General features: G+C 36.1%; 1 protein-coding gene across 2 annotated transcripts in view; it reads left to right on the top strand.

Annotated features, from left to right (window-relative positions):
* TOP2B (DNA topoisomerase II beta) overlaps positions 1-16,653 on the top strand; it is a 64,725-nt gene that overhangs the window by 22,937 nt on the left and 25,135 nt on the right. For both annotated transcript variants that reach the window (XM_040480040.1, XM_040480039.1), the window contains exons 7-18: positions 768-980; positions 2,965-3,138; positions 5,043-5,144; positions 5,228-5,365; positions 6,988-7,126; positions 7,475-7,632; positions 7,881-8,006; positions 13,517-13,627; positions 13,709-13,814; positions 15,330-15,439; positions 15,790-15,882; positions 15,975-16,089. In XM_040480040.1, coding sequence (XP_040335974.1) covers positions 768-980; positions 2,965-3,138; positions 5,043-5,144; positions 5,228-5,365; positions 6,988-7,126; positions 7,475-7,632; positions 7,881-8,006; positions 13,517-13,627; positions 13,709-13,814; positions 15,330-15,439; positions 15,790-15,882; positions 15,975-16,089 — 1,585 coding nt within the window. The remainder of the gene's footprint in view (positions 1-767; positions 981-2,964; positions 3,139-5,042; positions 5,145-5,227; positions 5,366-6,987; positions 7,127-7,474; positions 7,633-7,880; positions 8,007-13,516; positions 13,628-13,708; positions 13,815-15,329; positions 15,440-15,789; positions 15,883-15,974; positions 16,090-16,653) is intronic.

Genomic DNA, 16,653 nt, shown 5'->3' on the forward strand with positions numbered 1-16,653 from the left:
TTGAAAAAGTTTGAAATTTTACATAGCTAAAATAATTTTGTCAGGAAAAGCATCATACTTATTTTTGTAAAATTCTAAATAGTCACGTTGAAGAATTTGAAAGTTATTAACAGCGTATAAAGTTGTGCAGTTCATTTTGCTTATTTTCAGCATGAGGCTATTATAATATAGTAGCGTTCCCCCTACCCCCCCTTATTTAGTGGTTTCACTTTCCATGGTTTTAGTTAATCCGCAATAAACCGTGGTCCAGAAGCAGATGATCCTCCTTCTGACATATTTGGAAGGTTAGTTAGTAGCCTAATACTAGGTCACAGTGCCTACATCATTCACCTCACTTCATCTCTTCATGTAGGCATTTTTCATCACAAGGAAGTTGACTACAGTACAGTAAGGTATTTTGAGAGAGAAAAAGACCACTTTCACATAACTTTTATTACAGTATATTGTAATTATTCCATTTTGTTAATTTCTTACTGTGCCTAATTTATTAATCAAACTTTATCTTAGATATGTACATATAGAAAAAAACACAGTATATGTAGGATTTGATACTATCCATGGTGCAGGTCTTGGAACATAGAGAAAGGGGAATACTGTAGTAGTGTTTAAATTTTTTTTCATCTCTGATATTATCAGTTTCCAGGATTTGTTTATTGCGAAGCTGGAAAATGGATGTAGTTATGGTAAATGATTGTTTTCATGAGCTGAGTCTTTATGTATTATAAAATATAGAAGTATTAAATATTTAAATATTTTTTCTTTTAAAGACATGGATGAATAACATGATGAAAACTTCTGAAGCCAAAATTAAACATTTTGATGGTGAAGATTATACATGCATAACATTCCAACCAGATCTGTCTAAATTTAAGATGGAAAAACTTGACAAGGATATTGTGGCCCTCATGACCAGAAGAGCTTATGATTTGGCTGGTTCATGCAAAGGGGTCAAGGTCATGTTTAATGGAAAGAAATTGCCTGTAAGTGTCTTCTAAAATAGTAAATGCTTTGTTATTTTGTGGGCAGCTTATGGTTAAATCTAACTGCTTTACACCCTCAGTTATCTTATAGAACAATTAAAAATACAGCAAAGGATTCTATTTTACCTTCATTTATGCCATTTCTAGTGCTCCTAATTTCTTGGTGTAGATTTTAGTTTCAGATCTTAATCATATTCCTTTTGCCTGGAGATCTCTAATTTCTTGTTGGTAGGTCTGGCAATAAATTCTCTTACCCTGTTTGAAAGAGTATTTTTCTTCACTTTCAAACGGTACGGAATTTCACTGGATATAGAAATAGGGGTTTATGATATTTTTCTTTCAATGTCATTCTGTTGTCTTCTTGTTTTGCATGGTTTCTGATAAGTCGGCTGTAGTTCTTATCCTTCTTCCTCTGTTGGCAAGGTGTTTATTTTTCCCTCTGGCTGACTTGAAGATTTTCTCTCTCTCTCTCTCTCTCTGTCTGTCTGTCTGTCTTTTAATATGCTTAGGTGTTTATATGGGGGTTTCATTTTGTTTTTTTGATAACTATATTTTTTTCATTCTGTTTTCTGAACGTCTTGGATCTGTTGTTGGGTGTCTGTCACTAATTTTGAAAAGATTTTGGCTATTATTTCTTCAAATATTTCTTTGCTATTCTTCTGGTATTCCAGTTACACATATATTATACAGTTTGGTATTGTCCTAAGCTCCTACACGTTGTGCTCTACTGCAGCAAGTGTCCACCAGCATTCTCATTTAGTATTCTCCAGGCTCCCTCCTCCGTAAAATAAACTTCTTTTTTTATCCTTAAATGAGATAGGGGTGGGCTGAGGAAGGGCTGGGTAGAATTATTTTATTCCTGCTATAGTAATATTTTAATACTCTCCAGCAGTATCCTTGGGCCGCCCCCCCCCAAGGGAGGGGGGTGGTTTCCCCCCCCACCCCACTTTTCTGTGGATAGGATGAGGGTAAAGGAGACAGTTCTGGGTGAAATTCCCAGTGGTTGCTATTCTCTTCCCCCAACCAGCAGCACCATGGTGGGGAACTTTCTCTAGATTTTCTCTCACCTTCCCTGTGAGAACCTGCTGGGGTTTCTGGAGGAAAAGCCTGTAAGTGTAGGAACCCCTTATGGTGACATCCTTCAAGTGCATCACACACCCATACTGTCCACATTTGTCCTACAACAGTTGGTCAAATTCGTCAATTTGTTTATGGTTCCTTTTCACTTCTATGACATTAGGTAGCTTCTGCCTCACTTAAGCAAATTGGTTAGTATTCTGTGTCTCTCTATAGATACCTGTTTCTCTTCAGACTCAGGATGGCCAGCTGTCCTATGAATTCAATTTTTTGACAGTTCTTGAAAAATCAGTGTGTTGTCTGATTTTCTTGTAAGGGCAGAGATTTCTTTTCTTGTTTTTTAAAGAATTTTTTTTTTCAGTTTATTTTTCTTTTGAGAGCAAGAGAAAGCGTGAGCAAGCAGGGGCGGGGCAGGGAGAGAGAGAATCCCAGGCAGGCTTGGTGCTGTCAGTGCAGAGCCTGATGTGGGGCTCCATCTCAGAAACCTTGAGATTGGGATGTGAGCTCCTGACCTGACCCGAGATCAAGAGTCAGATGCTTAACTGACTGAGCCCTCAGGCGCTCCTCTTTTTTTATTTATTTATTTTTTTAAGCCTTCTCTGTGTCTGAACTCAACTGGAAGTCTACTTTGTCATTTTAAAACTTAAACTTTTGAAAGATTTTATAATAATTCACCTGTCCAGCTGTTCCTTCATAACCTCTCCTTATCAAGTACATATGGAAATGGATTCCTTTTTAAAAAGGGTAGGGATCAAGGAATAGAATGGGGGGAAGTCATGAAGGTTTGGATCTGAAGAGTAAGAGCTGTTGTGATTGAAGGGAAATAAAAGTATAAGAGTACCTGATGGCATTCACCTAGTTGAACTGCCAATTTTAAGATTGTTTATTTTTGTTTTCAAATGAATAGGTAAATGGGTTTCGCAGTTATGTAGATCTTTATGTGAAAGACAAATTGGACGAAACTGGAGTGGCCCTGAAAGTTATTCATGAACTTGCAAATGAAAGATGGGATGTTTGTCTCACACTGAGTGAAAAGGGATTCCAGCAAATCAGCTTTGTAAATAGTATTGCGACAACAAAAGTAAGTATGCTAGTGCTGTGTTGCCACGTCAGTGGTAGAACAGTGCTTCATTAAAAACAACAAAATAAACAACAATAACAATGACAAAAAACCACAAGTCTGCTTTTGTGAAATTAGAATTGGCTTATGAAAATGAAAGCTTATTTTCTACGAAAATAGCTGTCTTATAATTTATTTAAACACCCACTGAGCATTAAGTTTATATGTTGAGTATTTATGGTTGAATATGTTTCATGAATTTAGAATGTTAACACATTTTTTTTTTTAATTTTTTTTTTTTCCAACGTTTATTTATTTTTGGGACAGAGAGAGACAGAGCATGAACGGGGGAGGGGCAGAGAGAGAGGGAGACACAGAATCGGAAACAGGCTCCAGGCTCTGAGCCATCAGCCCAGAGCCTGACGCGGGGCTCGAACTCCAGGACCGTGAGATCGTGACCTGGCTGAAGTCGGACGCTTAACCGACTGCGCCACCCAGGCGCCCCAAGAATGTTAACACATTTTTATGAATTTAGAATGTTAACACATTCCTTATTCTGTGTTCCTAGTTTAGAATGTAAAAGAATAATAGAGGAATCTGTTTTGGGATCAGATTGTGGAACGTGTTATATGCCATTCTAAGGAGTGTGAACTGTCTTACGTAAGCTTTTGGATTTCAAAAGCAAATGAAATTGTTCTCATCTAACAGCATTTGTCCATCGATCATAATAAAGTCTTAGGCAATACAAACATGTATCCTAGAATAATCTAAAGCAATGATTTGATCATTTGTCACTCTTGTTCAAGTTTTAACTTTTTTTTGTTAATATTCAGTGTTTATAATCTAGCATCACTTTCTCAAGTCCACACATTTTGCATCAGTTATGGTGACATTTTGTCCTACGTAATAGATACCTAATATACAGTGGCATAAAGATGTAGAAGTTTTATTTTTCCTCATTCTTAGTTTTGTACTGTGACTCCACAGTATCATCAGGGACCATGCTCTTCCTGACTTTCTTTTCTGCCACCCTTTGCATGTGGCTTTCCTTCTCATGCCTTTAAGATGCCTCAGTTCCAAGTTCTAGGGAGAGAGAAAGGGGCTGGGCAAATGCATATACCAACTAAATCTCTCCCTTTTTATGAGGAATACAGTAGTTTTCCTGGAAATCCCATCTGGTAGACCTCACGAACATCTCTGGCTAGAACTGGGTCAAGTGGCTGCCACTAGCTGCAAGGGAGTCTAGATTGGTTAATATTAAAAAAAATTTTTTTAATGTTTATTCATTTTTGAGAGAGAGAGAGAGAGAGAGAGACAAAGTGTGAGCGGGGGGAGGGGTAGAGAGAGAGGGAGACAGAATCCGAAGCAGGCGCCAGGCTCTGAGCTGTCAGCACAGAGCCCGACGTGGGGCTCAAACCCATGAGCCGTGAGATCATAATTTGAGCTGAAATCGGACACTTAACTGACTGAGCCACCCAGGTGCCCCTAGATTGGTTAATATTTTCAATTGGACATGTTGCCAGGTAAAAGCAAATTTAGGTGTTTCAATAAAGGGGAGAATAGGCATTGGATAGACAACTGGCAATGGCTGTCACAGTCCCTAAATTTTAAATCTTGTGAGTGCTGTTACCACTGTCATGCCAGTATTCATTCTCACTTCCATGTTTTTTTATTCGATTGATTTTACTTTGTGTATAGTTTTATGCAGTTGGTTAATTGGCCCTATAACCAAAAATACCTTATTTTTTAAATCCCCACTCTGTAATTCTGAGATTTATCCTATGCCTCTGCATAATTGGGTTTGTAATACTAATTCCACAAAGTTGTAAAGATTAAGTGCTGATTTGAGAACATAATGAATATGTAAGTATTTTGTTACCCTAACTATAGATGATTTTGGATTCTGTTTTTTTGTTCCTTTTTAGGGTGGACGTCATGTGGATTACGTAGTAGATCAAGTTGTTGGTAAACTGATTGAAGTAGTTAAGAAAAAGAACAAAGCTGGGGTATCAGTAAAACCATTTCAAGTAAGTAATGCTTTGTATAGTCTGTTGAATTGTTAAATAATACCAGTTCTGATGTTGACCTTTTTTGGGTATGTTTCCAACAGGTAAAAAACCATATATGGGTTTTTATTAATTGCCTTATCGAAAATCCAACTTTTGATTCTCAGACGAAAGAAAACATGACTCTGCAGCCCAAAAGTTTTGGGTCCAAATGCCAACTGTCAGAAAAATTTTTTAAAGCAGTGAGTAAAATTTGTATTATTTTTTCAGTGTGTTTTTATTGAAAGTTGATTTCGTTTTCTTGATTTATTTATTCTACTTGTGATTAGTTTCTCTCTTACACTAACTGTGGGCATAGGCACTTATACTGCAAACTAATGGCTTAATTCTGAAAACTACTAAGGATAGACTTTGTTTTGTAAAACATTGGATTGTTTTGCCAAGAATAAAATAAGGGAATCCCGTAACTAATTGTGTTTTAGCTTTTTATTGGTCATTATCCAGCCCGATTTTCCTCTGACAAATGTAGACAGGTCCTTATAGGACTTCTGCTTTCATCTTTTCTACTCCTTTCAATTTCATCTACTGATTTTTACCTTTATATAGTTTTTTAAAAAAATTGTGGTAACCTATGCATAATATAAAATTTACCATATTCTACATATTTTATAATTCGATTTTACTTTGTACATATTTAGACTGCTTAACTTTCTGAAACTAGGTGAGAGTACAAATAAATAATGTTAGATTTTTAACTGATCCTTGTAGCTGTTAATAATTTCTCAGAATCTGTTGTATATCGGCAAGATTTATTTCACTTCCTTTGTTTGGCAGTACCATAAGTAAATATATATTAAAGAAGCATGTGTGAAGTACCTTTAAATATATTTGCACTAGGAATATAAAGATGAATAAATCACAGCCCCTCCTCTTTTGAAGTTTATAGTTTGGTGGGGGAGTGCCGTGTAATTGCCATAGAAATAACGTTATCACGTTCTGGTATGGGAAATTCAAAGGTAGGCTCTCACAAACAAAAACAAAAATTGTTTTTCAGGTTCTAGCATAAAGTCTATAGAAATAGTATTTTTGGATCTAATAATGAATTCTGAATACAAAGGACCCTGCATTAATGGTTCTGCAAATTTCTGCCCTTATGACATTCATGATGAAGTGATTTGATTTTAGATTTTAGATTTTTTCATTTTGAGAGGATTAAGTTTAGATTTGACAACATAGTCCATATCTCAGACATTCCAGAAATCTATTTCATACACCTGAAACAAACTTTTTAGGATAATGAAAAATAAATACCTTCAACTTGGAGATTCTTTACTTTTTTCTTTTTGTGTTAACATCTCGTCACACGTTGACTCCCTGTGTGGTGACACACAATATATAATGTTGGAGTCCTGTTGCCAAACTTGTTTAAAGCATAAGGACTATTCATGAGTTCTTGAATTCATCTAATGTTTCCTATGTATTAATAATTTTTGTCATAGTGAATTCAAGATTTGTATTTTTGAAGGATATGAGAAATGTCAGTGTATAGAATTTCCCAGCTACTAAATTTATGGTGGATCAGGTTTTACTTGTTAATTTAACAAAATTAACTTGTATCAAAAGCTGTGTGTGTTTCTCATGGGGTTTATTATAATAGAGTTTTTTTCATATTTAGGAAAGTTCTTTATTCATGTTTTTGTTTCTGTACAATAGGCTATTGTATATAGCTGCCTGAGTTAGCTTTACTGAGAGTAAAATTTGCTAGTATGTATCATTATCATTAGGCCATATAACTGCACAGATTCCAAGTATTACATTAATTTTAGCTAAGTGTATGAACTTCTGGCTTGTTCTTTGTTTTTAGGCCTCTAACTGTGGCATTGTAGAAAGTATTCTGAACTGGGTGAAATTTAAGGCTCAGACTCAGCTGAACAAGAAGTGTTCATCAGTAAAGTATAGTAAAATCAAAGGTATTCCCAAGCTGGATGATGCTAATGATGCTGGTAAGGTTCATATTTTTTTTCAAGATTTTGATTTAAATTTTTATTTATCCAATTATAGAAAGTATTCATTTTCCACGTGTAGTTAGACTATATGATTTTATGTTCAGAATATAATTTTACTTCATTAAAATTGTCACATGCATCACATCAATTTCCTCAAGATAGGAATTCAATAATAAAATATTCTTAATATTTTAACTATACTATTAGTATTTAAAGTCTACTATTATATCATGTTACTCTTACAGTCTTACTGTCATCACTGTGATTATGAATTTTTCTGGCTTCATTTTTCTCATTGGTAAAATTGAGGAATTTGGAGTATATGTCGTTTTTAATACCTCTCAGGTGGCAAACATTCCCTGGAGTGTACATTGATACTAACAGAGGGAGACTCTGCTAAGTCGCTGGCTGTGTCTGGATTAGGTGTGATCGGGCGAGACAGATACGGAGTCTTTCCACTTAGGGGAAAAATTCTTAACGTCCGAGAAGCTTCCCATAAACAGGTATCTCTCTCTCTCTTGCATATATCTCCACATATATATGATATCTTAATACTTTATTAAAATTGCTGAATTTTTAAATGTAAATTCAGACTCACTTTTTATGTATTTCAACACTTTAAAAAAAAAGATTTTGTAATCTCTACAAACTTAGAACCCTAAGGTCAACAGTCACATGCTCTAGTGACTGGGCCAGTTAGGCGGCCTTCAATACTTTTAACATACTCTGAATTCTTTTTCTTTTTGCACAGATCATGGAAAATGCAGAAATAAACAATATTATCAAAATAGTTGGTCTACAATACAAGAAAAGTTACGATGATGCAGAATCTCTGAAAACTTTACGCTATGGGAAGATTATGATTATGACTGATCAGGTTGGTTTAAAGGTTGCCACATATTTAAAACGTACACCTTTTTGAGTGCCCTTTTGATATTTGTTTCATGAGACTTACTTCAAGAAAGTAAAAGTGAAAACGATTGTACGTCAAAGGGGGGGGAGAAAACATTTAATGGTACTGCTTGTGTGAAACACATTTTACATTTCTGATTTATTTGGAAAGTGGTGTTTTTGGTTATTTTAAAAATGTTTTTAAATGCACTAAGTATGAGGGGAGTAGAACACATTGTAGTAGTATTATGGGGTTGAAGCCTACCTAAAAGTTGAGTGGAAATGGTGAGATTTATAAGCAAGAAAGATTAATCAATACAGTAATTTTTTCAAGATTTTATTTAAATTCTAGTTAACATATATTGTAGTGTTGGTTTCAGGAGTAGAATTTAGTGATTCATCACTCACATATGATATGCAGTGCTCATCCTAGCGGGTGCCCTCTTTAATGCCCATCGCCCATTTAGCCCATCCCCCATCCAACTTCCCTCCAGCAAGCCTCAGTCTGTTCTCTACAGTTGAGAGTTTCTTATGGTTTGCCTCCCTCTATTTTTTATTTCCCTTCCACTATGTTTGTTTTGTTTCTTATATTCCGCATATGAGTGAAATCATATGGTATTTGTCTTTCTCTGACTTATTTTGCTTAGGATAATACACTGTAGCTCCATCCACGTTGTTGCAAATGGCAAGATTTCATTCTTTTGGATGGCAGAGTAATATTCCGTTGTGTGTGTGTGTGTGTGTGTGTGTGTGTGTGTGTGTGTGTGTGTACACACACACACACACACACACCACATCTTCTTTATCCATTCATCAGTGGATGGACATTTGGCCTCTTTCCATAACTTGGCTATTGTTGATAATGCTGTTTTAAACTTCAGGATGCATATTCCCCTTCATATCACTATTTTTATATCCTTTGGATAAATACCTAGTAGTGCAATTGCTGGGTCATTGGCTAGTTCTATTTTTAACGAACCTCCATACTGTTTTCCAGAGTGGCTGTACCAGTGTGCATTCCCACCAACAGTGTAAGAGGGTTCCCCTTTCTCTCCCCAACATCTGTTGTTTACCGTGCTGTTAATTTTAGCTGTTATCACAGGTGTGAGGTGGTATCTCATGGTGGTTTTGATTTGTATTTCCCTGATGAACAGTGATGTTGAGCCTCTTTTCATGTGTCTGTTTCTATGTCATTTATTTCTGTTCAAAGCTTTATTATTTCCCTTCTGCTGGCTTTAGGCTTCACTTGCTTTTCCTTTTCTAGCTCTTTTAGGTATGAGGTTAGTTTGTGTATTTGAGACTTTTTTTGCTTCTCGAGTTAGGCCTATATTGCTACATATTCTATATTGCTATATACTTCCTTCTTAGGACCGGTTTTGCTGCATTCTAAACACTGTCGTGTTTTCATCTTCTTTTGTTTCCATGTGTTCTTTTATTTCTTCTTTAAAGTCCTGGTTAATCCATTCATATTTGAATAGGATGTTCTTTAACGCCCATGTATTTGTGGTCTTTCCAATTTTTTCTTGTGGTTGACTTCAAGTTTCATAGAGTTGTGGTCTGAAAATAATCATGGTATGATCTCAATCTTTTTGTACTGGTCGAGACCTGATTTGTTACCTAGTGTGTGATCTCTTCTGGAGAATGTTACGTGTGCACTGGAAAAGAACGTGTATTCTGCTTTAGGATGACATGTTCTGAATATATCTGTTATGTCCATCCAGTCTAGTGTGTCATTCAAAGCCGTTGTTGCCTTGTTGATTTTCTTTGTCCTTTGCTGTAAGTAGGGGGTTAGCATCCTCTAGTATTATTGTATTGTTATCAATGAGTTTCTTTATGTATGTCGTTAATTGATTTATATATTGGGGTGCTCCAAGTTGGGGGTATAAATATTTACAGTTGTTAGATCTTCCTGTTGGATAGATCCCTTTATTATTATATAGTGCTCTTTTTCATCTCTTGTTAGTCTTTGGTTTAAAATCTAGTTTGTCTGATATAAGTATGGCTACTCCAGTTTTCTTTTGACATTCATTAGCATGATAGATGGTTCTCCATCCCCATACTTTGAGTCTGGAAGTGTCTTGGTTCCAAAATGAGTCTCTTATAGGCAGCATGTAGATGGGGTCTTGTTTTTTATCCATTCTGACACCCTGTTTCTTTTGATTGGAGTATTTAGTTTATTTACATTCAGGGTGGTTATTGATCAGTATGAAGTTAGTGCTATTGTATTACCTATAAAGTTGTTGTTTCTGGAGATTTTCCCTGTTCCTTTATAGTTTTTGTTTCTTTTGGTCTTTCTTTCCCACTCAGAGTCCCCTTTAATATTTCTTGCAGGGTTGGTTTAGTGGTCGCAAATTCTAATTTTTGCTTAGGAGACTCTTTATCTCTCCTTCTATTCTGAATAACAGCCTTGCTGGATAAAGTATTCTTGGCTGAGTATTTTTCCCATTCAGCACGTTGAATATCTCATGCCACTCCCTTCTGGCCTGCCAAGTTTCTGGTGGAGACATCTGCTGCTAACCTTATTTGTCTTCCCTTGTAGGTTAGGGATTTCTTTTCCCTTGCTGATTTCAGGATTCTTTCTTTATCTCTTCTGTATTTTGCAAATTTTTCCATCATATGTTTTGGTGTTGGCCTGCTTTTTTGATTTTCATGGGAGTTCTCTGTGCCTCCTGGATTTGGATGTCTGTTTCTTTCCCCAGATTAGGGAACTTTTCACCTATCATTTGCTCAAATAAACCTTCTGCTCCATTTCCCTTCTCTTCTTCTGGAACTGCTGTGATGTGAATGTTATTACTCTTTATGGAGTTGCTGAGTTCCCTAAGTTTACATTCATAATCCAGTATTTTTCTTTCCCTCTTCTTTTTCAGATTCATTATTTTCCATAATTTTATTTTTTATATCACCTATTCATTTCTGTGCTACTTCCATCCTTGTGATTATATCCAGTCAGTTTTGCATCTTGGCTATAGCATTTTTAATTTCAGATCGACTAGTTTTTAGGTCTTTTATCTTTGTGATAAGGGACTCCTTGGTGTCTTCTATGCTTTTCTCAAGCCCAGCTGGTATCCTTACAATTGTTTTAAATTCTGCTTCAGGCATCTTACTTATATTTGTTTTGATTGTTCCCTGGCCCCGATCCCTTCTTTCTTTCGGGATGAATTCCTTTGTCTTGGCATTTTGTCTAGGTCTCTGTCTTCTGTGTGTTAGGAAAACCTGTTATGATTCCTGGCCCTGAGAGTAATGGCTATTTTAAGAAGAATTCATATATTGTCCAGGGCCTGGTGCTTCAGGAAGTGTTTCTGATGTATGTTGTATGCACTTGGCTGTTGTGTTTTGGCTGTTCTTTCCCTTAGGTCAATCAGCTGCAGAGTTTCTCCTTGCCTGCAGTGGGAACTGTTTGGACCTTGTCCCGTGTGTGGCGAATTTTAACTAAGTGTGTTTTGGTCTATTTGTTGAAATAAGCTAGATCCTATTTCCCTTAGAGCTGAAGCTTTGCAGCACTCTGTGGTCCGTAGACTTGGTGTGTGCAGTGTGGGGGGTGGTGGTGGTGGTGTGCTGGTCTCCTAGGGGAGGGGCCCACTGTGCTACTTCTCTGACTCTCAGGCACACTGCCCTAGTGAAAAAGTACCTGCAGAGCACAGAGGGGCGGAGCTTGGTGTAGACATCTCAAGCCTCCATTGTGGGCACTGTGCTGCTCACTGAATTTCATCAGTGCTGATGGGTGGGGACAAAAGGACCTCTCTGTTAGCACCAGCATCCAGGTTAGCTGCCCTCAGCAGGTTACTCTGCTCCTGTGCTAATGAACAGGGCAGCTCAGTGGCACCTGCCGACTCTTGTCCTCTGAGAGGCAGTGCCTCCTCTCCCAAATGCACTCCAAGAAGAGGAACTGTCTCTCCCAGTGCAATCCAGAGGATCCACAGACTTCGCTGTTCGCTCCCGACCTCTCCACAGCAGTACCGCTGTGTCTGCCAGGCTCCACCCTGGAGAAAGCACAGATTTCTAGAAATTCAGACTTTGGGCTCTGTTGCTTGTAAAAACTTGTGATTATCAGCCTCTCTCATTTTCTCAGTCAGTGGTTTTGGGGAAGTGCTTTTTCTTGTGCAGCCCCATGTGCTGTGTGCTCACGAGCTCTCGCTCGCTTGAGCTCTCTCTCTCCTGTGCATGCATGCTCTTTCTCTTTCTCTCACCCTACCCCGCTCCTCTCTCCATGATCAGGGCTTCCTCCCCTCTGCAGCACCCACGATTCTTTTCTCCCCCAAATCACGTCTCGGCACCTCCTACCTTCCATGATGTGGACTCTTTTCTCCCTTTAGTTGTGCAGTTTGTTTTCTCAGTCCTCAGATTGATTTCTTGGGTGTTTAGAATGATTTGATATTTATCTGTGTTCGAGGGAGAGATAAGCATAGGATCCCCCTACTACTCTGCCATCTTAACCACTTAGGATATTGGTTAATATTTGTATATGATGATATAATTTGGGATGTGCAAAAAGTAGGACTCGAATAGTAAAATGGCAATAATTAGGAATGAACCAGAAAATTGAAAAGGAAGAATTTCGTATGCATCCAACTGCATGTCTCAGGTACTGTAATTAAAAACATTTGTAGAGAAAATCCTCCACTGAAAAAGCTGCTGTATAGTTTTAAGCAAAAATTTGGCTGTTTTTATATCAAGAGAATACTTATGAATACCTGTACTCCGTGGATTACTACACTTTATGTATTTCCATCCTTAAATCATTATTTTAGTGAAATCTATATAAGATACAGGAGTGCTGATGCATAGAGGCACTTGTACCCCAATGTTTATAGCGGCACTTTCAACAATGGCCAAATTATGGGAAGAGCCTAAATGTCCATCAATTGATGAATGGATAAAGAAGTTGTGGTGTTTATATACAATGGAATACTACTTGGCAATGAGAAAGAATGAAATATGGCCTTTTGTAGCATCGTGGATGGAACTGGAGAGTGTGATGCTAAGTGAAATAAATCGTACAGAGAAAGACAGATACCATATATTTTCACTCTTATGTGGATCTTGAGAAACTTCACAGAAGACCGTGGGGGAGGGCAAGGGGAAAAAAAAGTTACAGAGAGTGAAGGAGGCAAACCATAAGAGACTCTTAAAAAACTGAGAATAAACTGAGGGTTGATGGGGGGGTGGGAGGGAGGGGAAAGTGGGTGATGGGCATTGAAAAAAAAATAAAACACTTAAGAATACTTACCCCCCCTAAATCTATATAAAACATGTAACAGTAGTATATTTTGTAATGACAAGAAGATTTAGTGTATAACTAGCCATATTCATTATTTGAATTTTAAGAAAATATTTACTGTGATGATCTAAAGGATAATTTTTACTGTTTTATAAAATGCAGTTCCAAAATTTGAATGGAATTTTACCTGTGTTGCATTCTTACCTTTGAAAATTTGATTATATAAGTAATTTTATTTCATAAAATTATTATAGCACTCTGTACTAACATTTATTTAGGATCAAGATGGTTCTCACATAAAAGGCCTGCTTATTAATTTCATCCATCACAATTGGCCATCACTTTTGAAGCATGGTTTTCTTGAAGAGTTCATTACTCCTATTGTAAAGGTACTATTTACATTAATATATTTTTATACTGTTGTCTTAAAGAATAGCAGAAAACTAATTTTTTTATTTTATTAATTTAAGGCTAGCAAAAATAAGCAGGAACTTTCCTTCTATAGTATTCCTGAATTTGACGAGTGGAAAAAACATATAGAAAACCAGAAAGCCTGGAAAATAAAGTACTACAAAGGTTTGTATTTTAAAATACTTATTTGTGATGTTACTACTGACATAAATATGTTTTGAGATCATTATAAAATAATTTGAAAATTTGTTTTAGACTACAAAAATAGCTGTTGCTGATTTTAAAAGAATTATTTTGGAAAATTTTGTAGAAGTAGAGAGGGTGGTATGATGGGCTTCCCATGCACTTTAACAGTCACCGTCCCATTGCCAATCCTGTTTATCAAAACTCTTCTCACCTTCCCATTAATTTGAAATAACTTCCAGACGTTCTGTTATTTCCATAATACTTTATTTATTTAAAAAAATGTTTTTAAGTTTATTTTGAGAGAGAGAGCAGAGGAGGGGCAGAGAGAGTGAGGGAGGGAGAGAGAGAAAATCCCAGGCACGCTCCATGCTGTCAGAGCGGATCCCGATGTGGGGCTTGAACTCACGAACCGTGAGATCATGACCTGAGCCGAAACCAAGAGTCAGACGCTTAACCGACGGAGCCACCCAGGCGCCCCTCCATAATACTTTAGTATGTGTCTCTAAAAGAATGTTTTAAAAATGTCCCTAATTTCATTATCATACCGTTCTTTAATAACCTTACATATTCAGTTGGTGTTAAAAATCTCCTAATTATTAAAAGAATTATTTTTGAGTTAGGATCCAATCAAGGTCCACAGGTTGCATTTGGTTTGATAAATCTGTTAACTCTTAATTTATTGCTTCTCTTTGCATTTTTTTTTTCTTGCAGTTCATTTGTTCAAAAGGTCGGATTGTTTGTCCTGTATAATTTTCTGCATTCTGAATTTTGATGATTATCACTGTAATTTCATTAAATATATAGTATGTTCCTTTGTCCCTTATTTTCTGTTTAAAAAATTGGTAGTTAAATCAGAGGCTTTATATAGATTTGGATTAGATTTATGTGGCAAAAACATTTAATAGGTGACTTTGTATATTTATGTCAAGAGGCCTGTAATATCTGAGTTTTCTTTGTTAAGATTGACCCATTGCTACAGGTGTTGCCAGCTTGATCTATCAGCTCTTAACCTAATAGGTTTAAACAACGGTTAATGTTCACAATTCATGTAAATTTTTTTAGCTTTATTGAAGAATAATTGACAAATAAAATTATACATATTTAAAATGTACAACATGATGACTTGATATATATATTGGAAAATGATTACCACAGTCAATGTATCTATTACCTCACATAGTTAATTTTTTCTGTTTATAGAGGGAACATTTAAGATCTGTTCTCTCAGTAATTTTCAAGTATACAATATAGTATTATTAAGTATAGGCACCATGCTATACATTAAATCCCCAGAATTTATTCACCTTATAACAAAAAGTTTGTATTCTTTGATTGAACTTTCCCCATATGCCCCTCTCCCCAGCCCCTGGCAAATACCATTTTGTTCTCTTTCTGTGAGTTCAACTTTTTTAGATTCTACATATGAATGAGATCATATAGTATTTGTTGTTCTCTGTCTGGATTATTTTCAACTTTATTTTTTAAATTGTGCAGGTTTGGGTACCAGTACAGCTAAAGAAGCAAAGGAATATTTTGCTGATATGGAAAGGCACCGCATCTTGTTTAGATATGCTGGCCCTGAAGATGATGCTGCCATTACTTTGGTAATCAAGTTAATTAAAAATTTTTTTTCCTAATATCCATCTCTCTACCTGCCATACCTTTCTTTCTAGTCTTGGTTTTCTGTGATAAGTCTCTTTTGAACTTGAATGCCCAAACTAGTTAATCTTAGTGTTTCTTCAGCCCAGTCTCACACACAAATTAAGCTGTGCTTTCAGAGTTCTTTAATTGAAAGTATATCTTGGACAGAAGCATATTTAAAGCATATTTAAAAAAAAAAAAAACCTGAATTTCTGAGCAATTAATAATTAGTTATTTGCCATTATAAATTTTAATGGTATAATGAAATTCATTTAATCTTTAATATTTTAAATTGTTACCTGGAATCTTTCAGGCATTCAGTAAGAAGAAGATTGATGACAGAAAAGAATGGTTAACAAATTTTATGGAAGATCGGAGACAGCGTAGGTTACATGGCTTACCAGAGGTTAGTCATAAAGAGTGGTGGTCTGGGGGAAGAAAGAAACTAAAAGTCATGCAGGACTAATGACTGTGTTGCTGTGTAACTTTTTTTCTTAGCAATTTTTGTATGGTACAGCAACAAAGCATTTGACTTACAATGATTTCATCAACAAAGAATTGATTCTCTTCTCAAACTCAGACAATGAAAGATCTATACCATCTCTTGTTGATGGTAAGTAGCTTTTGTTTGAAAATCTTTCTCACTTTTGTATGTAGTTATTGAGTATATTCTTAATATCATGTATTCTAAGCCATTCTTATAATGAATTTTAAAATTCTGAATTTGTTTTTGAGATCTTTTGGTAGGTAGGACTGAAATCTTTTATAGTCCTTGATTCTTTAGAATCTTTTAAACTCTTTTTAAAAAGTTTTTTTAGGAAAATTAGGGCAAAGTTTTGAAAGTTTTAACTCAAGTTGATTGCAGACTTTTTTTTCTTTTTTTAAAATTTTTTAATGTTTATTTATTTTTGAGACAGGGAGAGACAGCATGAACGGGGGAGGGTCAGAGATAGAGGGAGACACAGAATCTGAAACAGGCTCCAGGCTCTGAGCTGTCAGCACGGAGCCTGATGTGGGGCTCGAACTCATGGACTGTGAGATCATGACCTGAGCCGAAATCGGACGCCTAACTGACTGAGCCACCCAGGTGCCCCAGATTGCAGACTTTTAAAAATAAAAAGTAAAATCAGATTTTGATAAATTCTAAAATATTTAACTGAGACTAATTTTAAAAAAT

Source organism: Herpailurus yagouaroundi, unplaced genomic scaffold, assembly GCF_014898765.1.
Source record: "Herpailurus yagouaroundi ecotype Mexico unplaced genomic scaffold, PumYag 159, whole genome shotgun sequence".
In the NCBI taxonomy this organism is placed as follows: Eukaryota; Metazoa; Chordata; class Mammalia; order Carnivora; family Felidae; genus Herpailurus; species Herpailurus yagouaroundi.